The following is a 25,809-nucleotide window of genomic DNA, read 5'->3' on the forward strand; positions in this document are numbered from 1 at the left end:
AAGAGTCGATCGATCTAGTCGAAAAAAAGCGGTGTGTAACTTTGCCAAAGATTTTTCTGTTGTTCAAACTCGCGTCGCTCGTCCCTCGACTACGAGAGGAGGAGAGGATAGGAAAGGAAAGGAGAGGAGAGCCGCGACGCGAGTCTTCCGGAAATCTAGTCTTCGATTTTGTTTCGTGACCGCGCTGAAAGAAATTCGCGTGCAACAGTTGTTTTGTTCCTTTACTTTCGTTTTTTTTTCTTCTTTTTGTAATTACCGTTGTTCTCGCTATTACCAGTGTCGTTGTGCTGCCTAGACCGTGCGATATGTACGAAAGGAAACGCGCGTGCACGCGAGAGCCGAATCGCTGCACGAGAGATCGCGTTCCGTGTCGAGAGATCGCGTTCCGTGTCGAGAGACGCGACGTTCCGGGAGTTTATCGGTCTTTGCGTCACGACGAATCGCACGAACGTTTCTTCGCATCGCGAATTTGGCTGCAGTATTTATAGAAATATAAGCGAAGGTATTGGCAGCTCGGGACAGCGGTCGTGTTCGGCCGCGTTCCGGAGCACCGACGAGTCTCGATTCGCGATTCGTGCGGCTCCGCACCGGCAAATTCGTAGCTACTTTAGCAGCTACGCTTAGTTTCCCAAATGCTTGGTCCACGCGAACGGTTTGCTCGCGATCCAGCGAGTTCTGATCAAGCGAAACTCGTTCTCGCGCGATCCAACATGAATTGGGACCACGCTCGCCAGGAGTTCTCTTCTCGACGAGCCTGAGACCCTCCGTGACCGTTCGGCTACGGTCTTCCGCTTGTTGTGTATGCGTTTTCTATTCATATACGTATATCTTTAAATAAATATCATCGATACTCGAAGTGCCGCATGTTGGACTGCTTTGTCGAACCAACTCTGTTCTCTCTTTCTGGCTTTCTCTCCCCCTCTCTTTCTCTCTTCGATCAACGGACACCAAATGTTTTTGAGGCAATTTTCGCGACATCGCGCGCTCCGACAACAAATTTCAGGTATTATCCGTTCTATGTTTCCGCATCATGATGAATCCGGTGAAATTGCGATTCCTCTCCGAGAGATACGAGAAAGAGAAGAAACACCTGCGGCTGATAGAAGAGTTCGTCGCTATCGGTCGGTCGGAAGCACCGACCGGCAACAAGTTTTACGCGAAACACGATGCATTCCTTGATTCGGAGATCCGTCAGGAGTACGTCGATTTGGTGACGAGGCGCAACCTAATGATCCCGAAGGATGTTTATCCATCAGGGCCGCCGACGGTGAACATGCAGTACGGCTGGTACACGGATCCCTTGATACCACCGACGAATGATCCCCGATTACGGTTTCCCAGAACGCGAACAGACTTCATAGCTACCGAGCTCGAGATCCGTTTCACTCAACGGGGAATACCGGTCGAGAAATTCACCGGAGTGCCGTTTAAAGTTTAAGCTTATCGATTCGACGTCGCGCCGCCGTTCAACGGACAGGAAAGGAGAGAAAAGAGGGAAAGAGAGAAGCGTGTTCGATCCTCGGCGAAATTCAACTTGTATCCGATGTTGTGCGCTCGTCGTTACCAGGCAACGAGCGCTCGACGCTAGTCCACGTTCGAGACGAGAGGACACTGGAGGACACACGACACAAGGAAGATCTTTGGGTCGCGTTACCGTCGAGGATCCGGAGGATTCGGAGCTATCGGCCGCGCCATTCCTACGGTAAGGCGCGAGCGAATCAAACACGAACGAACGAACAAAAACGCGATGCTGTTCAAGGATCGACGGTGATCAACCGGATCGACGCGCCAAAATGGCAGGCAAAGGCGGCAAAGGTTTCCGTGTAAAGGTGCGACTGGACCTGCACGCCGTATGTATACCATATCGTATCGTGTCGACGTTTCCATAGGTACGAGCTAGAGCATCGACGATCAACGCCACTACGTTCGATACGCGCGCCGTGCGCTGTTTCAGGTAACGTGTCCAGGCGTTTGGCTGTGCCCTAGCGGCAAAGTGGCACTCCGGATAACCAGCCTCGGCTCCACCCTAGAATCTCACAGAGTATCTCCGATTTTTCCACTATTATTTCACAACGAGTTTAACTTTAAGAAAACGTTCACACGGCTGGCTGCTTTGACAGAACTGCAACGGAAATTGGAGCAACAGACAATCCGCGCGGAATTGATACAATGGTTTGGTCCGTGCAACCGTGTCGTCGCGTTAGCCACCTTCGAAACCAATTTGGCGGACGTCCTCTACCCCCTGTCCCGATGCAAATGCTTGTTACCCGGAGTAGACGTCGACCTCCTCATGGATCCGACGAGATCGTTCCCCGTTAGTAAACTGTTAGATCCATCGAACGAGTCTCGGCAACACCGACGCGTTTTATGTTTCGTTAGGTTTGCTCGATTTTACAGATACCGGAACAAGAGATAACGTTTCCAGTTTGCCTCGGATCGTCGAGACTCGGATCTTTGGTTTTCACGCGATTCCCACTAAATTTCCACGCGGTTCAACGTTCGATATCCCCGCTAATTGAATACATTCTACCCGACCGGGGACAATTCAGGGTATTATAGCGCCCAAGATCGAAATCTCGACGAGAACCGTAATAGAGGAAGTGCTGGGTGTCCTCGACGGATGGTCGGACGAAGCGTCCGAAATCGATTCGACAATGACCATCTCCAAGGTATATGTACATACTGTGACAATTTAAATTGAAATTCAACTTTCAATCGTTATATTTCCATCTAAATTCAAATTTTCTATCGGTACGACGATCGCCGCTAACCACTCGTCTTTCAGCGCACGCTGTCCGCTCCGAGGAGACGACCCACGAAAGGTATCATCAGACAAAAGCGAGTGTGTCACAGCCGAACGCATCCTGGACTCGAAGTTCCTCGACCGTAAGTATCGACGAAGAATCGATCATCAAATCGACGCGTATCGCAGACTTTTGATAGTTTAAAGTTTTCGTTCAAGCGTGAGGTACCGGTGCGCGGACGAGAACGCGGACGTGGACAGCCTTCCTATTTGCCATCAGCCAGAAATCGGTCAACGTTGTCGAACGTCTCGTCGATGCAAACGCATCGAATCCCTTCAAGACGTTCACGAGCAACCGAGAGACCACGAAGTCTCCGTTGGCGTTTGCGAGAACGCTCGTCTCTTCGATAGATGTCCAGTCTGTTCGTTGTACAAGTGTTACTTCGATTGCGACTGCGAGCAGGATGTAGAACACAATCGACAGAGTGCCGGCGGAGACCCAGAGTACACTGACGAATTGCGGTGTTGCGACGCTGCTCAAACATTCGCGTAAGTTTCGCAAGAAAAGTTCGCGACTTTGTTCGCGTTACGCAGCATCTTGTCCTTACAGAAAATCGTCGAGAGCTCGGTGCTCGAGGAGAGACGGGAATAGGTACTGTTGCCTGGACAAAGATCGCGGAACAAAGTGTCGGTACGTGTTAAAAGTAGAGATCCTGGTTTTCGAACATGTATTAATAACACACGTGTATACATGTACATGTGTATTTACATACACGTACTTTAGTAAGAACAACAGGCTGGACCGTGCGTTTCAGTATTTCAGAATGCGATCGTTCGACTGCGGGACGGGACCATCGCGACGCGAGTCAAGGCTTCTACGGGAACTTGGAGAAATTTTACAAAGGAATGTACAAGCAAGCGAAACTCCGAGCGCGGGAGACGGACAACCCCTGATCGTCCAACCAATGTCTGTCTTAAGATTCTATAACGCGTGTGTAAAAGGCAACCATAAATAGGAATAAACCGGTGAAATCTGATGATTTATTTCACGTAAGCCTGTCGTCCCAACGAATATAGGGGCGTGTGCTGAATCTTCGTGCCGCGAAAGTTGACGGTTTTCGAGAGCAACGCTGGAGTCCTGAGATATATACCTCGTGCCTGAGGCGTCCACGCTCTCAACCTAGCGTGCTCGTTCTCATGCGGTGTTAACGCGATCCAACCTAAACGAAAGAAAACTCGATCTCATGGAATAGAAAGCTCAACGAGCGTAAAACGTATGTTACGGTTCGGTCGATTACCTATACTCGATAACACCATGTCGGCTGCGGATTCCGTGTGGTTGATACCGGTGACATCGAATTCTTTCGAGCCCAATTTCGGCCAAGATTTCAACCGTTCGGGACTGTTGATTGGCACCGCGAAAGCTTTGGTTGTCAGTAATTGTTCGTAAACCTCGTCGGCGTGCTCCGTGTAGCATATCGTTATAGGCAGCTTATTACTTGCAAACAGTGTACACCTGTTGTCGAAAGAAAGAGTGCACGCTAAGTCTCGCTAAATCTCAATTCCTGTTTCGAAGAAAGGAGCACGTACGATCGACAAATTCAGTACCGAATGTAAACATTCCCTTTGAGGAAGTCCAATCTTCCCATGCCAGCCACAAACATGGTTTCCTTCGGTCTAAGGATGAACGTCCTCGGTGATATTGTTTGTGTGGGTACGGTCAACGCTAGTTCATCGGTAGTTAACAGGTCCAATACTTGATCCCGCTGAATGGTACCCGGCGTGTCGTAACACCAACGACTTTGCGCATATTCCGGCTGAGACTCGTCGAAACAGGGTGTCCTTTCCAGGAACTTCGCCGGTTTCTGCGAGAATGGATCGTCTTCGTCCTCTCTGTCGTCGAACGTTCTACCGACTTCATCTATGGAAAAACATTCGCAACTGTTCAATTCAGAAGAGCCGGTGGAAACTGTTTTAGCGTTATTTGTGGTCTCAAGATCATAACTAGACTGCGGATCTTTATGCGTTTATGGCTACTGAAAATTTTCAAAAAATGAAATATAAAATTTGCCTGAGTTTAGTACGATTTCTATTTATTTCAAATCTATAAAGGCTACTACCATTGAAAACAAGATTTGTGTGGAAAAACACGTTGTCGAGTCAAGAGAATATCCTTTACCTTGCAACGTGGCGTATCGTATGTTTCTCGTCTTCCTAAACTTCATACTTCTGTACTCTATCTCTGCGTGTTTGTAAATTCGTTCCTCCATAAGTCGTCTCGTTCGTAACAAGAGTTTCCTGGGCTGTGGGTTCAGAATAGGAAATTTCAGCAGATTCAACGTCGTTCCTGGCCAAGGCGATATCGTAGCGCGTTGCACCAGGTCTACAGCTTGAACTTTACAGTAATCCGAATTGATCAGCGTGTTGAACATCGTACTCTTTCCAACGTTCGTACATCCTACCAGATAAACGTCTCCTGAAAATTTCAATAATTCTCAAATGTATCACCCTCCGGTCTGGATCATGATAAATCAAGATTAAAAACAAGTACCTCGATGCTTCCACATATGCTGTAACTTGTTTATGAGCTGCTCTATGCCGTAACCAGTCTTCGCAGACGCGAGCGTAGCGTGCATCACGTTCTCTCGTTTTATACCGGTTACATTGACTACAGTATCGACTAATTGGTTCTTTACGTTATCGAGAAACGTGGGGCAATCCCTTGGAAGTAAATCGACTTTATTTCCAACCAGAACAATAGGCGTGAAAGGATGCATGATGCTTTTCAAATCAGGCCATATACTACAGGGGAAATCCGTTAAATCAACGATTAAAATCATCGCGCATTTTTTCCTTTTTATAACTTTCAACAGCTCCGGATAATCGTCTATCGATACCTTCACATGTAAGGCAGCATTGTAAGTCTTTAAGAAATGGCATCTCTGACAAACCGTACGTTTCAAATCTTCTTTGTTGCCACCTGAAAACAATTCCAATGGAAGATAACCAGGCATCAATGGATCTATGCAATGTAGCAACGCTCCGCATCCTCCACAATTAATGGAACTCAGCTTAGACGTTGGATCCGGGGTTCCGTAACTTTGAAATGTCTCTTTCTCCACTAAACTATCATTGAACTGTTCAAAATCTGTCATCCATGTCTGCGGTACCTTCCACAGCTCTCCCTTTGGTAATGAACCAGCGAGTTCGTTCTTTACAATATCTTGAAATTTTGGTGTATCGTTGCTGCCAGATTGCTTCGCCTCCAAATATTTTTCGTATAATTCCTTGTACTTTGGGTTTAACAAATCCGACGGTCCTTTGTCTAGGTCTTCTTTTGGCGAATCAACGGTTTCGTAATAGTTTGTTCTGGTATGGGGCATAGAGAAATCGGCAGACGTTTCGTTTTCTGTATCCATTTCATTATTATTTGCATCCCTATCGATTGACTCATACTCTTTGTCTACAATTATGCTAGAAACAGGTTTCTCGTAGGACGTATTATAGTTTGCCTTTCTTTGGGACACTAACGTCTTCATCTGGTTCTCTTTGCGCTCGTAATATCCGACTTTAGCAGTTTCGAGATCCAAGTAATCGCAGTACAACAACTTGTCTCGTAACCTTAAAACACTAGGATCTACATTGTTGCGATGAACTTTTGGCTTGACAGCTGCCTGTTCGGCGTGATACAATTTTATGTTACATAGAATCTTGCGAGCCTTTAGCTGCGAAGTAAGGATACTGATCTTTGAAACGTACATGATGAGACAAATTGAAAAATGTACATAACCTATGAACGTTTCAAAAACTTTCTTCTGTCCATGACGAATTCCAGAGGAGGATTACATATAAGCATCGTCGCAATACATTAACTGTAGTCTCCGTGTAAGAGAGTATTATAATTAATTGTTTCAAAGAAAAACACAACACCGACTTTCCGGTTTACACATAACCTATAAACTACCTTTTACATGTAAGCTGTAAATCACTGTAAATTGTAAATAAAGAAAACATGCACGAGCATATATTCGCTGTGAATGTAGCCTTGGAACTATTTTCATTAAATAAATCGATTTTTAGAATCGATTCTTCAATATTCAATTTTTACAAATACAGTACAGTAAAGTAAAAGCACGTTTAGTGTCAAACAGCCGCGTTCTGCACTGTTCTGCACTGACAGTGATCGTTTAGGGACACTATTTTTTATGACAATTTTTTTATAACATAGAGAAGGACAGCATGAAATACGTATTCGCGAGTATTTTGTTCTTTTGTACACTTTTCCAATTTAAATAATTGGATTCTATCGTGAAGAATGGGGAGATACAATCTAAACATTTCGTCTGAAGATTATTTTTTTTTTGAATGATTGAAATATGTAGAAGACAATTTCGAACATCGAACTTGAAAAACATGCTTGAAAGATATATATTGCCGCTACGATTCGCGTACAGTGAATGGTAAAAATAGAACTTTTATTTTTAAATTACGTACGCTCTATTTACACTGTCACTGAAATATTTGTCATGTTTCCCTTACAAACAAATTATATCGTATTTTGTGTTTCGAATTATCAAGACACGATGAGAGTGAAAACTAGGTATGCGTGTACCTAAAAGTTTATGGCAACAATAGATTATGTAAAACAATATCACAAAAGTAGTATATTTCTTGCTTTTTTATAAACGTTTCATTTTGAAAGGTAAGTATCGAGGTCATTGCTTTTCAAAGGATAAAATCTATGCTTTACAATTCTATCGCAATATTGTGTTAATCTATGAATTTTTCAAAACATTCAAGTCATAGGTAGTTTCATGTTCGTTTCTCATCTTTCAGTAAACAATTCAAGTATTAAAGAAATACTTTCATTTAGAGTGTCGAGAAATAGATTTTCTTTGCACACACTTTCGTAAGATTTAACATTTTAACGATACGTCTTGAAGCAATATTTTATCGTAAAAGACATTGAGCTGCAATGTTTTACTATAGAATCAGGTTTTACTTTATTCACCTGTTATCGTTGATGAAAGTAAAAACGATACCGTTCACGCTATAATAAAATTGATAGATTTATTATATTTATGCTTTTAACATGAAGAGTGTCAAAATAATCAAATACTTTTATTCAATAGAATTTGTTCGTACTAAAAAATGCAAGAACTTATCGAATGACCTGATATACCTTCCCGCAAGAGATTCTCGAAGAACCCTCATTTTCCGCTTGCCAAGGAAAATGCTTCCTTAAACTCACACACTTCATTCAAACTTATTTTCTTTATTACTAAATAGGTTTCTTTTCTTTCGACGATTCCATTTGATCTTCACTGTCGTTTATGTCCAGTGGGTCGGAAATTTCATAGAAATTCATTTCCCTCTCACCATCCGTTATTTCGTTGCCACCCGGATCATCGTCTTCGTGTAGACTCATTAGCTTTTCGAAGTTTGAAGGGTTCGAACTATCTTCGTTATTCTCGGGGATTATCGTGGGACTTAGGGGTATATCTAACAGTTCCATTTTGACTGTGGTAGTAGGCGACGTCGGGGTTACTGGCCGTTGTAAGCGTATCTTTTTGAATGGATTTGGCTCGATTGATTCTGTATATAGCCTGTATATTGCTGTATATTGTTTCTGCGCGGGTTTTGGACTAGATGGTGTAGAAACTCCGGAAGTGGAAGCTTTCTCTTTGGTCTCCGATGCGGCTAGAGGAACTGATTGTGCTGTTGCTGGCTTAGATTGCGGGATCAGTATCGGAGGCTCTGGATTCTAAAAGAATAAACAATCGATGTAAGACATTATAATAGAACGCTCTATGGCAATGTAACACCTCGTCAAGAAAAAAACATTTCGTTTCTTCGCTGTCAAGATGACATTAGCTCTTGTAGGATGTACATGTTTTACCTGCGAAGAAGGATTTGGACCAACTAATCCTTTTACTTGCAGTGCTTCAGCTGCTTTCAACAATTGTGGCAATTTGTCATGGGCAACGTTGACTTCGCCATGATACATAAATTTGACTAGCGCTTCGACTTCCCAGAACTTAAGATCTTTCATTAAAATAATCGGATGCTGACACGGGTTCTCGCGTAATAATTCTGCAAGGTAATCGCTGCACGACGATAATATCATTTTATGACACTTTAATGCGCGACCCTCGCAGGCCAGGGTAACATCAACGAACTGCTCCGAGTCCAATAGAGATGAAAAACTGTTTTGCATGTTATTATAATAACTATTCCATCTTAAGTAGACCTGAAACATACAAGTGTTCGATATTTAACTTACCGATAAGAAAGATGAACGTACAAACGATACTTCTGATGTACAATATTATGAGGTAACTCTTCAATAGGTTGCTTAGGTGGCATTTTAGTAGTAGTTAGCGCGACTTGTTTTACTTCTAAGGGTATTCTTTTTAACTGGAGAGTCTTTGGTTGTCGTTGCTGTTGCTGTGGTATCGCCGCTGGAGCAATGTTTGTTATGTGTGGCCTTACCAAGGATTGCGTAGCTATCTTTATGGCCTTTGTAGTTGTATTAGTGGGTGGTAATACTGCAAAAGAAAATCAACTTTCTTTACATAACGTATAAATATAAATAATAAACTAGCTACAACCATTATTTCTTTTGGCACATATCAGTACTAGACGGTATTACGATTATATTCAGAGGATATTGCAAAGACAATAATACTAACAATAGATTCTTCTGTATGTAGAAAGATATACATTTCTTTAATCATAGACGCCGATATCATCGAGCATACGTGAAAATAAACTTTCAGCGATAGTCTTTATCCTTTCAACTTTTTATACAAATTGGATGGTGTCAGTGCCAAGTTTGAAATGGCCTTGTACCGTCAGGTTCGCACATCTTATTAATTTTTTTCCAAAATTGAACTACTAGGGCGGATCAAATATAAACGAGACTTTTGTTTCTGTGCTCCTAAGATTAATGGGAGCAGGATGCCGCTTCTAGAGTGAATTGCTAGGGATGTCAGGTGAGGGGAGAGCAGGCTGTTGTTCGGTTCGGACACATGGGGTGTTTGTAAATACGATGTCAGAGCAACAAGTGCACGGGTCAGTTAGGCAACGCATTATTATTAAATTTCTGACACATGAAGGCGACAAACCGGCGGAAATTCGGCACAGTTCAAGGATCAAACACTTTCAAGAGCGGTAATTATTTTCACGGCGCTCAGGTTCGATCAATTTCTACACTAAATGAATATAGCTAAGAGAGGCATGAAACGTTATGGTTCGTGTAGAAATTGATCGAACCTGAGCGCCGTGAAAATAATTACCATTCTTTCAAATAGTACGATCGTGAAAATACCTCCTTTATCACTTTCAAGAGCCTTGTAACGAAACAAGTCAGTATGGAGTGGCGGAGGAAGGAGGAGGCAGCACCTGTGAAAGCTAAGACGCAGTTGTCAGCTGGCAAAGTACTCGCAACTGTCTTTTTCGACCAGCGCGGCGTGGCGTTTTGCACATTGATTTCTTGCATGAGCATCGCACAATAAATACTGGTTATTACTGTCAGCTCCTGAAGGAAGTAAAGGTTGCCTATCGTTCCAAAAGATGTGACCAACCGATTCGAGATGTCATTCTCCTCCATGATAACGTCTGGAAATGAGGTGGACTCTACTTGACCACCCTTCCTACAGCCCTGACCTATCGTCTTGCGATTTCCATCTGTTTGGGCTGTTTATATTTGTATAAACTTTCTGCTGTTGCATCCTTCACTTTGACATAGTCTCATAAGTACGTATGTTGTTAGCTTCATGCACGTATCGCACCAAAATGTATAAAGCTTTTATGCGAGCTATGTCTGTGCTTTCGTCTATAGGAATAGTAAACAATTTTTGCTTTAATAGTCTTGTTGTCCTTTCAGTAATTGTTTTGCTAAGGACATTTTTTATGATGGCTGCGATTTTCGATCTCTTGAACTGCATTTTCTTAAGACTAAGACAGTTGCAGTCAGGATGTGCAGCATGAACCATCGGAACGTAATGTTTGTAAGAGTAAAATCTTCTGCTATGATGCACTATATCTAATACGTATCTTAATTTAGCTTTCTTTACCTGTATTGCTGCCGCTACCGTTGTCGTCCACCTCCGAAGTGGTTCCTCCTGCAACCATTCCAGCTGCAGCCATATACCTGAGATGTGCTTTGGCAGAACTGTGTCGGCTAAGATCATATCTGCTTGCTTGCAGCGTTTTGTTACATACAAGACACTTCGCCTCGTATGGATTTCCTTCGCATTTCGCCAACCATGGCATAAAAGAAGGATCCGACAGCCACGAATCGACGAACTTCTTCGTACACATCTTTTTCGGAGCTGGCGGTTGCATATCGCTCGTAGGGCTATCGGTATCTGTCTCTGTATTTGTTAATAAAATTTAGATTACTAAACGATTTATACAATACGGATACACAAATGCGACACCACAGAAATAAGATATAGATATTTACATCATAGTTTTAGAATGAATATTACTCAAAAAATGTTTTGCTTCTAAAAATTCAAAGTGCAAAAATATTAAGTAAACAGATATATTACCTTCAGTAGATACCATATTCATAGCCTCGCTGGAAATACTAGGATTAGGGCTTTCCGCAGATTCAGCCATGATATTACTACCTATTTATAAAATAACATTTGATATGATACACACAATAAGCATAATATATGTAAGTCCACAATTTAAAAAAAAATAGCTTATAATTAAACTGCGGATGCTTATACATTGATGAGGAATTTAAATGTACAAAAAACTGCAGAATCTCCATAACATTTAAAAATATAGAAAATATTTAAACTGGACTAGTCATTATAGTATTTGAAGTATTCAAAAAATTTCTATTTCAGCACCCAGCATTTCTTTCAGTTCTCAAAAATATGAATTTAATCATATATATACATGCATTTATATCAGGATGGGCAGAAATAGCACGCGTGCTAGTGATTCTCAAGGAATACCCCCACTTCTCCCGGCCGCGCGTCTCAATCCCCTTGGCGGCCGTAGTTGCTCCGAGCCCATTGGCCGCCACGGGGAGCGAGACGCGCGGCCGAGAGAAGTGGGGGTATTCCACGGGTATTCCTTGAGATTCCCTAGCTCGCGTGCTATTTCTGCCCATGCCTGATTTATATTACATATTTGAACTTTAATCATCTAATATTCAATGTATGCATTACCTGCTTTCTCAATAATTTGCAATAATGCGTAGTATAAAATAATACAAACGGCACTCCAAAACTTTGATTCTTACTACACTGCACACCAAAACCAACCAAAACAGAATTCACAAACTAACTTCCTAATTTCACCGGGTGAACTCGGGTGAAGTTCATCCAAGCAGTGATGCTAGTCGGATCACCTTTTCTCGCGCATGCGTGGCGATTTTAGCCTCAGTAAAGTACGATTCTCGAGAAAATGTGGCATCTTGAGCGCCCCGCAGAATATTAAGAAATAAAATTTAACATTTAACATTGCATCAAAATAATCAAGTACTTTTATTCAATAGAATTTGTTCGTACTAAAAAATGCAAGAACTTATCGAATGACCTGATATACCTTCCCGCAAGAGATTCTCGAACCCTCATTTTCCGCTTGCCAAGGAAAATGCTTCCTTAAACTCACTTCATTCAAACTTATTTTCTTTATTACTAAATAGGTTTCTTTTCTTTCGACGATTCCATTTGATCTTCACTGTCGTTTATGTCCAGTGGGTCGGAAATTTCACAGAAATTCATTTCCCTTTCACCATCGGTTATTTCGTTGCCAACCGGATCATCGTCTTCTTGTAGATTCACTAGCTTTTCGAAGTTTGAAGGGTTCGAACTATCTTCGTTATTCTCGGGGAATATCGTGGGACTTAGGGATATATGTAACGGTTCCATTTTGACTGTGGTAGTGGGCGACGTCGGGGTTACTGGCCGTTGTAAGCGTATCTTTTTGAATGGATTTGGCTCGATTGATTCTGTATATAGCCTGTATATTGCTGTATATTGTTTCTGCGCGGGTTTTGGACTAGATGGTGTAGAAACTCCGGAAGTGGAAGCTTTCTCTTTGGTCTCCGATGCGGCTAGAGGAACTGATTGTGCTGTTGCTGGCTTAGATTGCGGGATCAGTATCGGAGGCTCTGGATTCTAAAAGAATAAACAATCGCTGTAAGACATTATAATAGAACGCTCTATGGCAATGTAACACCTCGTCAAGAAAAAAACATTTCGTTTCTTCGCTGTCAAGATGACATTAGCTCTTGTAGGATGTACATGTTTTACCTGCGAAGAAGGATTTGGACCAACTAATCCTTTTACTTGCAGTGCTTCGGCTGCTTTCAACAATTGTGGCAATTTGTCATGGGCAACATTGACTTCGCCATGATACATAAATTTGACTAGCGCTTCGACTTCCCAGAACTTAAGATCTTTCATTAAAATAATCGGATGCTGACACGGGTTCTCGCGTAATAATTCTGCAAGGTAATCGCTGCACGACGATAATATCATTTTATGACACTTTAATGCGCGACCCTCGCAGGCCAGGGTAACATCAACGAACTGCTCCGAGTCCAATAGAGATGAAAAACTGTTTTGCATGTTATTATGATAACTATTCCATCTTAAGTAGACCTGAAACATACAAGTGTTCGATATTTAACTTACCGATATGGAAGATGAACGTGCAAACGATACTTCGAGGTAGTTTCAAATAAATACCTCGGTAGGTTGTTGATGTACAATATTATGAGGTAACCCTTCATTAGGTTGCCTAGGTGGCATTTTAATAGTTGTTAGCGCGACTTGTTCTACTTCTGAGGGTATTGTTTTTAATTCAAGAGTCTCTGGTTGTCGTTGCTGTTGCTGTGGTATTGCCGCTGGAGCAATGTTTGTTATGTGTGGCCTTACCAAGGATTGCGTAGCTATCTTTATGGCCTTTGTAGTTGTATTAGCGGGTGGTAATACTGCAAAAGAAAATCAACTTTCTTTACATAACGTATAAATATAAATAATAAACTAGCTACAACCATTATTTCTTTTGGCACATATCAGTACTAGACAGTATTACGATTATATATATTCAGAGGATATTGCAAAGACAATAATACTAACAATAGATTCTTCTGTATGTAGAAAGATATACATTTCTTTAATCATAGACGCCGATATCATCGAGCATACGTGAAAATAAACTTTCAGCGATAGTCTTTATCCTTTCAACTTTTTATACAAATTGGATGGTGCCAGTGCCAAGTTTGAAATGGCCTTGTACCGTCAGGTTCGCACATCTTATTAATTTTTTTCCAAAATTGAACTACTAGGGCGGATCAAATATAAACGAGACTTTTGTTTCTGTGCTCCTAAGATTAATGGGAGCAGGATGCCGCTTCTAGAGTGAATTGCTAGGGATGTCAGGTGAGGGGAGAGCAGGCTGTTGTTCGGTTCGGACACATGGGGCGTTTGTAAATACGATGTCAGAGCAACAAGTGCACGGGTCAGTTAGGCAACGCATTATTATTAAATTTCTGACACATGAAGGCGACAAACCGGCGGAAATTCGGCACAGTTCAAGGATCAAACACTTTCAAGAGCGGTAATTATTTTCACGGCGCTCAGGTTCGATCAATTTCTACACTAAATGAATATAGCTAAGAGAGGCATGAAACGTTATGGTTCGTGTAGAAATTGATCGAACCTGAGCGCCGTGAAAATAATTACCATTCTTTCAAATAGTACGATCGTGAAAATACCTCCTTTATCACTTTCAAGAGCCTTGTAACGAAACAAGTCAGTATGGAGTGGCGGAGGAAGGAGGAGGCAGCACCTGTGAAAGCTATGACGCAGTTGTCAGCTGGCAAAGTACTCGCAACTGTCTTTTTCGACCAGCGTGGCGTGGCGTTTTGCACATTGATTTCTTGCATGAGCATCGCACAATAAATACTGGTTATTACTGTCAGCTCCTGAAGGAAGTAAAGGTTGCCTATCGTTCCAAAAGATGTGACCAACCGATTCGAGATGTCATTCTCCTCCATGATAACGTCTGGAAATGAGGTGGACTCTACTTGACCACCCTTCCTACAGCCCTGACCTATCGTCTTGCGATTTCCATCTGTTTGGGCTGTTTATATTTGTATAAACTTTCTGCTGTTGCATCCTTCACTTTGACATAGTCTCATAAGTACGTATGTTGTTAGCTTCATGCACGTATCGCACCAAAATGTATAAAGCTTTTATGCGAGCTATGTCTGTGCTTTCGTCTATAGGAATAGTAAACAATTTTTGCTTTAATAGTCTTGTTGTCCTTTCAGTAATTGTTTTGCTAAGGACATTTTTTATGATGGCTGCGATTTTCGATCTCTTGAACTGCATTTTCTTAAGACTAAGACAGTTGCAGTCAGGATGTGCAGCATGAACCATCGGAACGTAATGTTTGTAAGAGTAAAATCTTCTGCTATGATGCACTATATCTAATACGTATCTTAATTTAGCTTTCTTTACCTGTATTGCTGCCGCTACCGTTGTCGTCCACCTCCGAAGTGGTTCCTCCTGCAACCATTCCAGCTGCAGCCATATACCTGAGATGTGCTTTGGCAGAACTGTGTCGGACAAGATCATATCTGACTGCTTGTAGCGTTTTGTTACATACAAGACACTTCGCCTCACGTGGTTTTCCTTCGCATTTCGCCAACCATGGCATGAAAGAAGGATCCGACAGCCATGATTCCTGGAAATTAACCCTACGCACCGCCCTAGGAGCTGATGGTTGCATACCGCTCATGGGGCTATCGGTATCTGTATTTGTTAATAAAATTTAAATTAAAAATTGATTTATAAAATACGGATACACAAATGCGACACCACAGTAATAAGATATAGGTATTTACATCATAGTTCTAGAATGAATATTACTCAAAAAATGTTTTTCTTCTCTAAATACAGAGTGTAAAAATATTAAGTAAATAAATATATTACCTTCAGTAGATATAATATTCATAGCCTCGCTGGAAATACTGGAACTAGGGCTTCCCACGGATTTAGCCATGATACAACCTATTTATAAAATTATATTTTAGACGATACACACAATAAGCATAATATATGCAAGTCCACAATTTAAAAAAAATAGCTAATAATTAAACTGCGGATGCTTATAAATTGATGAGGAATTTAAATGTACAAAAAGCTGTAGAATCTCCATAACATGTAAAAATATAGAAAATATTTAAACTAAACTAGTCATTATAGTATTTCAAGTATTCAAGAAATTTCTATGTCAGCTTCTTTCCTTTCTTTCAGTTCCCAAAAATATGAATTTGCGTAAACATCCGCAGTCTACTTATAATCATTTGAACTATATGATTTAATATACAATGTGTATACATTACCTGCTTTCTCAATACTTTTAAAACAAAATGTATAGTATAAAATACTGCAAACGGCACTCTAAAACTTCGATCCTTGCTACACTGCACAGTTGCACACCAAGCAACACCAAGCGTCTGTAAGTAAACTGAAGTCAACCAGGCTTGCCATATTCCGCGCGTGCCAGGCCCCTTACCGCTGCGCCCCTCGCCATGCTACTACGCTGAGCCCGCCCCACTCTTCCCACTAACACGCGGTACGCGTCAGTGTAGTGGGAAGAGTGGGGCGAGCTCAGCGTAGTAGCGCGGCGAGGGGCGCAGCGGTAAGGGGCCTGGCACGCGCGGAATATGGCAAGCCTGCTGTAAACATCTGTACTGTGAACATCTGTCTATGACATCTGTAAACTGCTGTAAACTGAATAGCTGACTTCACTTTCACTTTTCACCCAAGACCATAGACATATAGAGATAGACTGCGCCATTACTGCGCCGTCTTATGGGCGAGTTGAAGCCCACAATGGCGGCGCGTGGTACAAAGAGTGAGAGAGAGAGCATTAGCCGGGGTCCATAGCGCTCTCTTCCTAATTGATGTATCGGTGGGGAAAGATTCCCCTACTTGCTTGCTAGATAATGTAGATTTCTACATAGTATTGATTAATTTGGTTTTTGACATTTATTTGTTTTTTGGTTCCCTACCAACGAATTGTAAAATAATAACAGATTAGAATAAACATTCAAAGACACACGTTTATTTATTGGACGTAATTAAGTGAAACCATATTTATTTTAAGAATGGTAAAAAAGTGCTGCATCTGCAAGCTCCAATATGCTCCTGACGTTACTTTTCATTAAAAAAGTAACTAAGTAGAAATTTTTTTACTATGTAGAAATCTACATTATCTAGCAAGCAAGTAGGGGAATCTTTCCCCACCGACACATCAATTAGAAAGAGAGCGCTATGGACCCCGCCTAATGCTCTCTCTCTCGCACGCCGCCATTGTGGGCTTCAGCGCTTCGTACAGGCCCAAGCCAAGCCGTCCGTGGCGTCGCGCGGAACAAGAGAACGACCGTTAGGTTCCCTACCTGCTCCCACTGGCGAGGAGTTGGACAAGCCAGAGCCAGGCGGGCTTAGCCCAGCAGATGGGCGAGGGGCGCAGCGGTAAGGGGCCTGGTACACCGCGCGGAATATGGCAAGCCTGCTGCATACTACTGCCATACTATCTCTATCCAAGGAGAGAACAGTACCGTGTGAAGACCAGTTTTCGTTCGTCGCTGCGCATCTTCGCCCTAATTGGTTCAAGAAAGTGGGGAGTGAGAGATGATAGGCTCGCTGCGCCCCACCATCTTCCAAGCTGCGCGCAACGGTACTGTTCTTTCGTTGTATAATGAATATGTAGATCGCTGGATCGTGGAATTTCAGGCTTGCCACAAGTTGTCGGCCCGACAGTACAAAAGGAAATTCTCGAAAGCGGATCAAGATGCAGGAAGCTCAGCCGAAGAAAGGCAAGAAAGGTGAGGAGACAGCGGTACATTGTATTTACAAAAGAAAACAGTGTCATTTTACATCACCGTGTTGGATCTTTAATATTTTTGAAACATATTTAACGCGTTCTTCTTACACGAGAACTGTCGTCTGCTTTAACATAACCTAAACTTAACCACTATCCCGATGCATACGGAGAACGTAAAAACTAAAAATACGTTTGTTCATCGGGTTTGGAGTGCGATTAATGAAGCTTCTGATTGTTCATCCTCTTCCACAATATTGAACATCGTTCTATTCCTCTTCGCATCCTAGAAATGACTGTAATTCAACTTCGGTTTTCGAATGCATATTTTACGTGCCCGAAGTAGATATCCACGAGATTTTCTTCTTTGCCGGATTTATACGTATTGCTGACAATGCAGCAATGTTTAAATATCTGGTAATCACCGATGCTGTTACATTGTCAAAATCAGTGAAAAGTGAAAGTTGTCCGGTTGTGAACCAGATAGTGAAAGTACCATGAGTGGCAGGGTGTGATTTCATAACTTGAATAAAATTGAATGTCACATTGGAGCTCGATTCCTTTTAAATAATTGAACGAATCTAGTGTTACATTTCTGCTTGCATCCGATTGCAACATTGTTATTACGTAACATAATGAAATTTATTAAATAAGAAATGTTGATGATCTTGTTTGCACACTCGGTTTCTGAATAAATATGCTTTCTTTTAATCTGTATGTTATATTTTTATCTTGATAGAATAACTTTCTATTACTTTAATCTTTGCATTTCTGTTCTCTCTCAGGCAGAAGAAAGCGCAGCGATAGCGAAGAGGATATCAATAAAGTATTGGCCGAATTGGAACTGGAATATTCTGGACAAAAGAAAGAGGAACCGAGCGATCCAGTCGAGCAACATAGTGATGATGACGAGGATAAAAAGAAAAAAGAGAAGAAAGGTAAGAAAAAGGAAAAGGCTGAAGTTATTGATATTAAGGAAGAACTGAAGGCTTCGGATGAATTGGATGAGAACGATATGGACGACGACATTGAGATCAGTACTGTGAAAACTGCTGCGCAAAAGAAGAAAGAGAAAAAAGAGAGGGAGAAACAGAAAAAATTGGCTGTAAAGAAAGCGGTATGTGATTATTATACTTATTCCTCTTTCGCGTATGGAAGAGATAGTGAAATTTATGTATTATTTAATTGCAATAGGAAATAGTGAAGAAGACAGACCAGAATGAAACGAACGATGTGGAACCTCCAGTGAATGAAACCAAGAAAGAAACTAAAAAGGAGACTAAAAAAGAAGCAAAGAAGGAACAGAAGAAGGAGCCAGAGGCGACGGTACCACAACCTACCGATATGGATACTGTTCCAGCCGAAGGCGAGGAAGGGAAGAAGAAAAAGAAGAAAGGAGCGAAAGAGGAGATCAAAGAGAAGGACAAAGGTAGCGTACAGTTTCGTAAAATTTCTGATGCTGTCAACACATTTAGTATAATAGATGTGTGCAATAGGAAAAGGTCCTGGGAAAAAGACTATCGCTGCGATGCAGGAGGCATTGAAGAAATTAAAGGAGGATGAAGAGCGGATGAAACGAGAAGAAGAGGAAAGGTTGAAGCAAGAAGAGCTACAGGAACAGCAACGTCAGGAGATGATTCGTCTGGAACAGGAGCGTAAGGAAAGAAAGAAACTGAAGGAGAAGCAGAGGAAAGAGAGACTGAAAGCGGAAGGAAAGCTTTTAACAACGAAACAGAAACAGGACAGAGCGAGAGCGCAAGCTATGATCGCCGCGCTGAAGGCTCAAGGTTTGGATTTGCCGGAAGTAGGAGAAAAGAAGCACAGGGCAGGTAATGGAAAGCAATATACGTAACGTAGGATTTAATCGAGTACGAGAATTGTCTATTAATAATGTATCGATTTAGGAACCCGTATAAGGCCGAATAAATTGAAACAACAAACGAGTGTCGACGAAAAGGATGACGATAAAATGGACGACAGCATGACGGACACGGATAAGGTTGAAGTGGAAATTGTGGATCAGCAGATGAAAGACTCTGAGGAGAAGACTGAGGATGTTAAGGACTCGTGGGACGCTGAAAGCAGCGAAGAAGAACAGGAAGAAGGTATATTTAACATATTTTTGTTATATACGTAGAATATTTCTTTTTTATTAAGTTACATGTTGTTTCCTAGATAAGTCGGACGATGTACCGAAAACCCCAGACAAGGTGTCAGTCACAAAGACGAAACGAACCGATGAAATCGGTAAAGATTCGTCGGAGAGCGAGTCGGAAAGTGAAAGTGGCAGCGAGTCGGACTCCGAGGAGAGCGAAGACGACAGCGAATTGGAAGACAAAGTATCGGACGCGATGAGAAAGAAGGAACGAGCCAAAGTACGGATACAATGTCGGAGGATAGACGCGGAGAAAAAGAAGTCGCTGGATAATCTTAGGGCTGCCGTAGTCTGCGTATTGGGTCACGTCGATACAGGTAAAACTAAGATCTTGGACAAACTTAGGAGAACGAACGTACAAGATGGCGAAGCAGGAGGTATCACGCAACAAATCGGTGCAACGAACGTACCCATCGATGCCATTCAAGAATCAACGAGACACGTTAAAGGAGTAAGTTTTGCCTTCGTATTTTCTTATGATTAGGCTGCGGGTCTTTATGCATTTATAGCAAAATTGAGTAGATGAAATTCAAAATTGTTGAAAAATTTTTTAAATTGTAGATGTCAATATATGATTTCTCCTCGATTAAAATCATTAAGGGAAGAAGTAACATTCAATTTAGTTTCTATTTCTTGCAATCGATGCAGCATTTATGCAATTTTTATTTTGCATAAGGATCCGCAGTCTACTTATGATATATTCTGTCCAATGCCCGACAAGAACATTGCGATATTTCTTCTTTCAGTTTGCCGATAAAATATTCAGAATCCCCGGACTCCTGATCATAGACACACCTGGCCACGAATCGTTTAGTAATTTAAGGAACAGAGGATCTTCTCTTTGTGATATAGCGATATTAGTAGTAGACATTATGCACGGACTAGAGCCGCAAACTATTGAAAGTATAGATCTTCTGAAATCGAAGAAATGCCCTTTTATCGTCGCTTTAAATAAGATAGATAGGTAAAGTATCGAAAGTCTATATAATACATTCAAAACGTTTGTTGCACGGCGAAACCATACATATTAATCGAATGTTCGTAGATTATACGATTGGCAAACTATGAACCGGAAGGATATACAAGATATTGTAAAAAGTCAAGCAATTAACACGCAACGTGAATTTGAGAAACGTTCGAAGGACGTGATTGTGCAATTTGCCGAGCAGGGTTTGAACGCTGCGTTGTTCTACGAGAATCCCGATCCTAGAAGTTACGTTTCCCTCGTTCCCACTAGCGCCATCACAGGTAAATTAATATGCTACGCGTATTTAATAGTCAATAATAGGCAACGTACGTATGATGCATGTAAGAAATACATTCTTTTTCTTCTGATCCAGGCGAGGGCATGGGTAACCTGTTGTCATTGATCGTGGACGCCTGCCAAGGCCCCCTAGCTAAGAGACTTATGTACAGCGACGAGCTTCAAGCTACAGTTTTGGAAGTAAAAGCGTTGCCAGGTTTGGGTACTACGATAGATTGTATTCTAGTCAATGGAATGTTGAGGGAAGGCGAGACGATGATAGTCGCCGGAACCGATGGTCCTATAGTCACTCAAATACGTTCGCTTCTTATGCCGCAGCCGTTGAAGGAGCTCAGAGTCAAGGTAAATCTATTTGTTACAATTTTCATCACATTGCACATTAGATTTTATCAAATCACCCGTCCACCTCCTCTTTGGAGATCAGTGGTTCAGGACAACCTATATAATACTTGCGTTGTCCTTTCTAGAGCGCTTACATCGAGCATCGGGAAGTTCAAGCAGCACAGGGAGTGAAGATCGCTGCGAAGGATCTGGAAAAGGCTATCGCAGGTAAAAATCCACCCTGGCAGTCGCATGTATTGGAGGGAAAGTTCTGTCATATTTGAAATAAGCAGGTAATTTTGCTTGTAAATCAAAAACAGGAATTGACTGAAAGATGGCAACAAGTTGTTACAAATCAATACAACAGAACTTTCCCTCCACAGCCTAATCTATTATTTTACTTTAATCGTGTTCGTTCCATGTGCGAGTGAACGTAACGGGTGAACTAATCGTACGGTTCCCTATTGTCTGAGCAGGGTTGAATCTTCAAGTGGCCCAGAAGCCCGACGAGGTGGAGATCTTGAAGGAGGAGATCGCGAAAGAGTTGAGCAGTGCTCTTGGGAATATTCGGCTGGCGGAACGCGGCGTCTATGTGCAGGCGTCGACTTTAGGCGCGCTCGAAGCGTTATTAGACTTTCTGAAGACCAGCAAAATACCGGTGAGTCTCTTGTTCCTTTCATTCTTATTCGATTAAATTCGCTCGCAGAGATGGACGGATTAAAACGGATGGGAAAGTAGAAATCGCGCGAGTGACTATGTACAGGGTGTTGCGATGTTGGCGAGTTTCACCGAAAGTCTTCGATGCTTTCCGAGATCTGTTTCGGCAACTGGGAAAGGAGCAATGAATAGTTGTCGATGTTGGTAGGACAGATCTCTGAAAAGGCGTTGAATAGGACGTTGTCGGTGGTTCTATTATCGACCTTTAGCGCGATCTTTGCGTTCAATGATGGAACGCCACAGAGCATCCAGAGGGAAGTGTAACCGCGGGAGCGAATAGTGCGACCAGCAGAAAGATAGACAGCGAACAAGGCAGACAGACAGAGAGAAATGCAGGCTGTGAGACCGCGCAGAGGAGAAGAGGACGAGTTTCGCCGGAGAGAGACCGGCGAGGTGTGGAACGGGAGGGCGAGCGAGAGAGAAGAGGCAGCAACGAACCACTTCCTTCTTAACAGTTTAGCAGGATACGACTCATTGGTCGCATACGGTGCTTGTAGTTGTGATCCATCGAGCTATCAGTCGTGTTGTGCATCCGTGGGCACGCCTTGCACGCCTCGCACGCCTTGCATGCTTCCACAGGGTGTCTTGCATGTCATGGGACTTTTCACGTTGGGAAACTCTCCTTCGTGAAAATTTCTCTTGCGAGACATTCTACTATGACGTAAAATTTTCTATCGGGATCATCGTTCGTGCTGGAGGTACGACGACAGTCTTCAAAGTTGAGGCTGCAACGTCTTTTAAAAGTTAAAAAATAGATCGTACTCATCGTCGGAAATTTCTTTCATGAAATAATAACATCTTTCCAGCAGTATTTGTATACACAGAGCACGTATTTATCAGGTGGCTCGATAACGGCAGAGGCAAAGAGCCGAGAGATTCGTAAAACAAGAAATATCGGCGCGTAAGAAATGAAGGAGACGAAACTAACGGAAGCGACGAAGATAATATTACGCTCAACGACACGTCGGTATCTGTATTATTGCAGGCTGGCAGATTTCAGGAATTATGCAAGAGACTAGGCAGTTCCCCGACAATGTTTTTTGAATTACAAAGTATATTCGAGAGATCGGGGGATTCGTCGGAGCACGGGAGCCGCGTAAATTTTTCAATGGTTTTTACGCGTCGTGTTTCGTTGCGTGAACGGTGATGTTCACCCGACGGTGTGTCATTGGTGCTCGAGCCAAACAGGAAATCCGGAGGAAACGGTAAACAATGAAATTTTGAAAGAGGTCTGTCGAAAATAGTCCACGTTAAATTGCACGAGAGATAGCCTTGCGAATGAATGGTTGTTCCTCTACGATCTTTCGTCACTTGGCAAAGATTGGCGAGGCAAAGAGGATGGATAAGTGGCCTCCGTGCGAGCCGAGAGACGTTCGAGAACCTCGGTAAAATAAGACGCGGCGCACGTTCTTCGAGCAACGAACAATTAAAACTCGGTCTCCAGTTTATTTCGTTTCTCTTGCGCTTTTCTTAGTTCTACCTCTCTCGTTTCCAGGATTTCAAGGGTGCGGGATGCGCCTTCTCGTTTCTCTAGTCGAAAGCGCTAGATAAAAGATATTTATATTTTTACGTTTCCGAGGCGAACGTATCTACACGGAGGAAAGCGAGATGGGAACGAAGCCGCGTTACGAGTTCGATAAAGTTGTTCGAAGCGAATCGACGAAGCATCCTAATCCCGATTTGGTAATACCGAAGAGTTTCGAGAGACAGGAAGACCGAGAATTTCGCGTGATATTTTGATGAGAGAGACAAAACTCTTCGGAGAGATCCGAGAGGTGACGTGGCTGGTTGCACAAGTTCGCAGCATCGAGCATTATCATCGTTCGACGGTGTTCGGAGCTGTCTGTGGTGCATCAGCCGTGGTTCAAGAACCATCGAGAAAAAGAGAGAGAGAGAGAGAGAGAGAGAGAGAGAGTAAGAGAAGGGGGAAGGGAGGGGACAAAGACAAACGGAACGAAAGAAAGCAAAGAAAGAGGAAAAAAGGCTGGTACGTCGTTCGGTTCGAGGTAACATCCGAAACGGCCTTAAGCCTGTCCTTCCTCGGATTATGAATGGGCTGCCCCCACCGTATCGTACGATCACGTGGCTCGTGACGTCAGGTTTTATCGCTGGCATACGCGACACACGCACGCACGCACGCACGTAGCCAGCCGTAAGTACGTTCCCTCTGCCGCACCGTATCGCGGCTATGCGTTTTACATATGGCACGCAGGAGGGAGTATATGAAGAGAGAGGAGAGAAGACGAGTGGTAAGGGAGACGGTGGCTCTTGTGTCTCCTTTACTCTTTCTCTCCTTCCTTCGTTCACCGATTCTTCGTTCCTCCAAGCTCCCGTGCTCCTTCGTGCCTGTTTGCGACTTTACAAATCCCACCGATGAGCTCGGGTACGTAACCCGTTTCACCGAGTAGAGAAGTTTCGGCCGAGGAACGCTCGAGAGAAGCAAGGCGTACGTCTGGAGGAGTTACAGAAAGGGATAGTGTAGGTTGTCGATGCTTGGATCAAGTTTATGCTTGGACGCAAACGCTCGCGACAACGAGGAGAATCGCTATCGACTGGAAAGGAACAAGCATAGCCCGGCGAAACTTTTCTTCTGGCCATTTCCAAGTCCACACGCGATTCTCGCGAATTCTTCCGCACACAAGCCTACATTTTCCTTCTCTCGAGCTGGCTAAGCTTGGACTTATCCAGCTCGAGAAATGGAAAATGTAGGCTTGCGAAAGAATTCGAGAGAACCGCGTGTGGACTTGAAAATAGCCAGGAGAAAAGTTTCGTCGAGCTGTGCTTGTTCCTTTCGAGTCGGTAGCGATTCTCCGAGTCGTCGCGAGCGTTTGCGGGCGCGAGCGACACAGAGGAACGCTTGCACACGGACGCGTGTGGGCTGGAAAAAGGAATACGTGACCAACGTACAGGAAACTGCCCACACTCGGAGCAAAAGCGGCGTGGGTGGACGGACGGATCGACGAACGGGCGGACGTACCCGATCCGACTCGATCCCGTAGCCCTGAGCGGCGCGGAGCAGCGACGGCGCGCGTCCTCGTGTCCATAAGGCGTGCGAGCATGATTGCGCCACGCGGACGAGCCACGAGTGCCATGCACCGGTCTCCCCGAACAGGAATGCCTTCGTCGATTCGAAGATCGACTTTTCTCTCTCTCTTTCTCTTTTTTCGGCGGAGCGTGGGCGGCGGAGGCCGGCCGGCTATCGATACCTCGGTCCCGTTCGATCGAACCAGCACGCGTCGGCCCGTGGCCTCGTTCCAACCGACGCTATTGCTCGTGATTCCTTTTCGGATAGTCCCCATTTCTTCGCTGCGCCGTTTACGGTCGTGTCGCGATACTCGAAATCCACCTACCTGTGGCTGTAGTTCTGAAACATGGCAACGCCCAACTCGCTATTTCCCATTAACCCTTGGGGGACGACGTCAGTACATACATCATACCGACGCTAAGAATATTTCAAACTTGATTATACAGTGGCATACTTCATCATTAGACTGCGGATCTTCATGCAAAATGAAAATGTTCTGCATCGATTGTGGGGGAAGCAGGAATAAAATAAAAATAGATTTAGCAAATTTCTTTATAAACGCAAAAAGATCCGCTGTCGACTTATCATTTATTTTCCCGAATTCGAACACGAAGAGTCCGAATCACCAACAGATTACAGCAACACGAAAAAAAATTACGATCGCCGTCCTCCTCGAAGGGCTAACGAAATCAGGATTGCTCGCGCCATTCGGA

The 25,809-nt window shown here is 43.1% G+C and overlaps 6 protein-coding genes across 12 annotated transcripts in view; 3 read left to right on the plus strand and 3 right to left on the minus strand.

Moving 5' to 3' along the window:
* Positions 1-40: 40 nt before the first annotated feature.
* LOC143208319 (uncharacterized) lies at positions 41-1,451 on the plus strand. Its single transcript, XM_076422665.1, has one exon. The coding sequence runs from the start codon at positions 1,031-1,033 to the stop codon at positions 1,436-1,438; it is 408 nt and encodes a 135-aa protein (XP_076278780.1). The 5' UTR covers positions 41-1,030; the 3' UTR covers positions 1,439-1,451.
* A 118-nt stretch (positions 1,452-1,569) lies between these two features.
* Positions 1,570-7,118, plus strand: LOC143208317 (uncharacterized). 2 transcript variants are annotated; one of them, XM_076422660.1, is made up of 7 exons: positions 1,570-1,702; positions 1,760-1,850; positions 1,955-2,314; positions 2,550-2,669; positions 2,786-2,886; positions 2,963-3,292; positions 3,354-7,118. In XM_076422660.1, exons 2-7 carry the CDS (start codon positions 1,794-1,796, stop codon positions 3,757-3,759), a joined length of 1,374 nt encoding a protein of 457 aa, XP_076278775.1. In that variant the 5' UTR covers positions 1,570-1,702; positions 1,760-1,793; the 3' UTR covers positions 3,760-7,118. The 2 variants fall into 2 exon arrangements, with proteins under 2 accessions (XP_076278775.1, XP_076278776.1); XM_076422661.1 differs by lacking the exon at positions 1,570-1,702 and having other exon boundaries at positions 1,719-1,850; positions 3,354-3,434; positions 3,559-7,118.
* Positions 3,763-6,504, minus strand: LOC143208313 (nitric oxide-associated protein 1). Of its 2 annotated transcripts, XM_076422651.1 has the most exons (5): positions 5,295-6,504; positions 4,923-5,219; positions 4,352-4,664; positions 4,042-4,259; positions 3,763-3,963 (listed from the first exon to the last, which is right to left on the minus strand). In XM_076422651.1, the coding sequence occupies exons 1-5, from the start codon at positions 6,502-6,504 to the stop codon at positions 3,785-3,787; spliced, it is 2,217 nt and encodes a 738-aa protein (XP_076278766.1). In that variant the 3' UTR covers positions 3,763-3,784. The 2 variants fall into 2 exon arrangements, with proteins under 2 accessions (XP_076278766.1, XP_076278767.1); XM_076422652.1 differs by lacking the exon at positions 3,763-3,963 and having other exon boundaries at positions 4,129-4,259; positions 4,334-4,664.
* A 669-nt stretch (positions 7,119-7,787) lies between the features above and the next one.
* Positions 7,788-12,076, minus strand: LOC143208314 (uncharacterized). 4 transcript variants are annotated; one of them, XM_076422655.1, is made up of 6 exons: positions 11,938-12,076; positions 11,302-11,382; positions 10,822-11,121; positions 9,068-9,291; positions 8,643-8,993; positions 7,788-8,507 (listed from the first exon to the last, which is right to left on the minus strand). In XM_076422655.1, exons 2-6 carry the CDS (start codon positions 11,369-11,371, stop codon positions 8,025-8,027), a joined length of 1,428 nt encoding a protein of 475 aa, XP_076278770.1. In that variant the 5' UTR covers positions 11,372-11,382; positions 11,938-12,076; the 3' UTR covers positions 7,788-8,024. The 4 variants fall into 4 exon arrangements, with proteins under 4 accessions (XP_076278770.1, XP_076278768.1, XP_076278769.1 ...); XM_076422653.1 differs by lacking the exon at positions 11,938-12,076 and adding an exon at positions 11,663-11,881; XM_076422654.1 differs by lacking the exon at positions 11,938-12,076 and adding an exon at positions 11,663-11,881 and having other exon boundaries at positions 8,643-8,949; positions 9,027-9,291.
* A 326-nt stretch (positions 12,077-12,402) lies between these two features.
* LOC143208316 (uncharacterized) lies at positions 12,403-16,289 on the minus strand. 2 transcript variants are annotated; one of them, XM_076422657.1, is made up of 6 exons: positions 16,131-16,289; positions 15,718-15,795; positions 15,244-15,537; positions 13,465-13,709; positions 13,027-13,377; positions 12,403-12,891 (listed from the first exon to the last, which is right to left on the minus strand). In XM_076422657.1, the coding sequence occupies exons 2-6, from the start codon at positions 15,785-15,787 to the stop codon at positions 12,409-12,411; spliced, it is 1,443 nt and encodes a 480-aa protein (XP_076278772.1). In that variant the 5' UTR covers positions 15,788-15,795; positions 16,131-16,289; the 3' UTR covers positions 12,403-12,408. The 2 variants fall into 2 exon arrangements, with proteins under 2 accessions (XP_076278772.1, XP_076278773.1); XM_076422658.1 differs by lacking the exons at positions 15,244-15,537; positions 15,718-15,795; positions 16,131-16,289 and adding an exon at positions 14,570-14,913.
* Positions 16,290-17,428: 1,139 nt separating this feature from the next.
* The window catches only part of Eif5b (eukaryotic translation initiation factor 5B), a 36,464-nt gene continuing 28,083 nt past the window's right edge, over positions 17,429-25,809 (plus strand). The window contains exons 1-11 of the mRNA XM_076421957.1: positions 17,429-17,618; positions 18,400-18,731; positions 18,809-19,043; positions 19,111-19,443; positions 19,519-19,719; positions 19,790-20,220; positions 20,516-20,733; positions 20,815-21,017; positions 21,110-21,375; positions 21,501-21,582; positions 21,831-22,012. Coding sequence (XP_076278072.1) covers positions 17,585-17,618; positions 18,400-18,731; positions 18,809-19,043; positions 19,111-19,443; positions 19,519-19,719; positions 19,790-20,220; positions 20,516-20,733; positions 20,815-21,017; positions 21,110-21,375; positions 21,501-21,582; positions 21,831-22,012 — 2,517 coding nt within the window. The 5' untranslated portion in view covers positions 17,429-17,584. The remainder of the gene's footprint in view (positions 17,619-18,399; positions 18,732-18,808; positions 19,044-19,110; positions 19,444-19,518; positions 19,720-19,789; positions 20,221-20,515; positions 20,734-20,814; positions 21,018-21,109; positions 21,376-21,500; positions 21,583-21,830; positions 22,013-25,809) is intronic.

This window comes from Lasioglossum baleicum, chromosome 4 (genome assembly GCF_051020765.1).
Source record: "Lasioglossum baleicum chromosome 4, iyLasBale1, whole genome shotgun sequence".
In the NCBI taxonomy this organism is placed as follows: Eukaryota; Metazoa; Arthropoda; class Insecta; order Hymenoptera; family Halictidae; genus Lasioglossum; species Lasioglossum baleicum.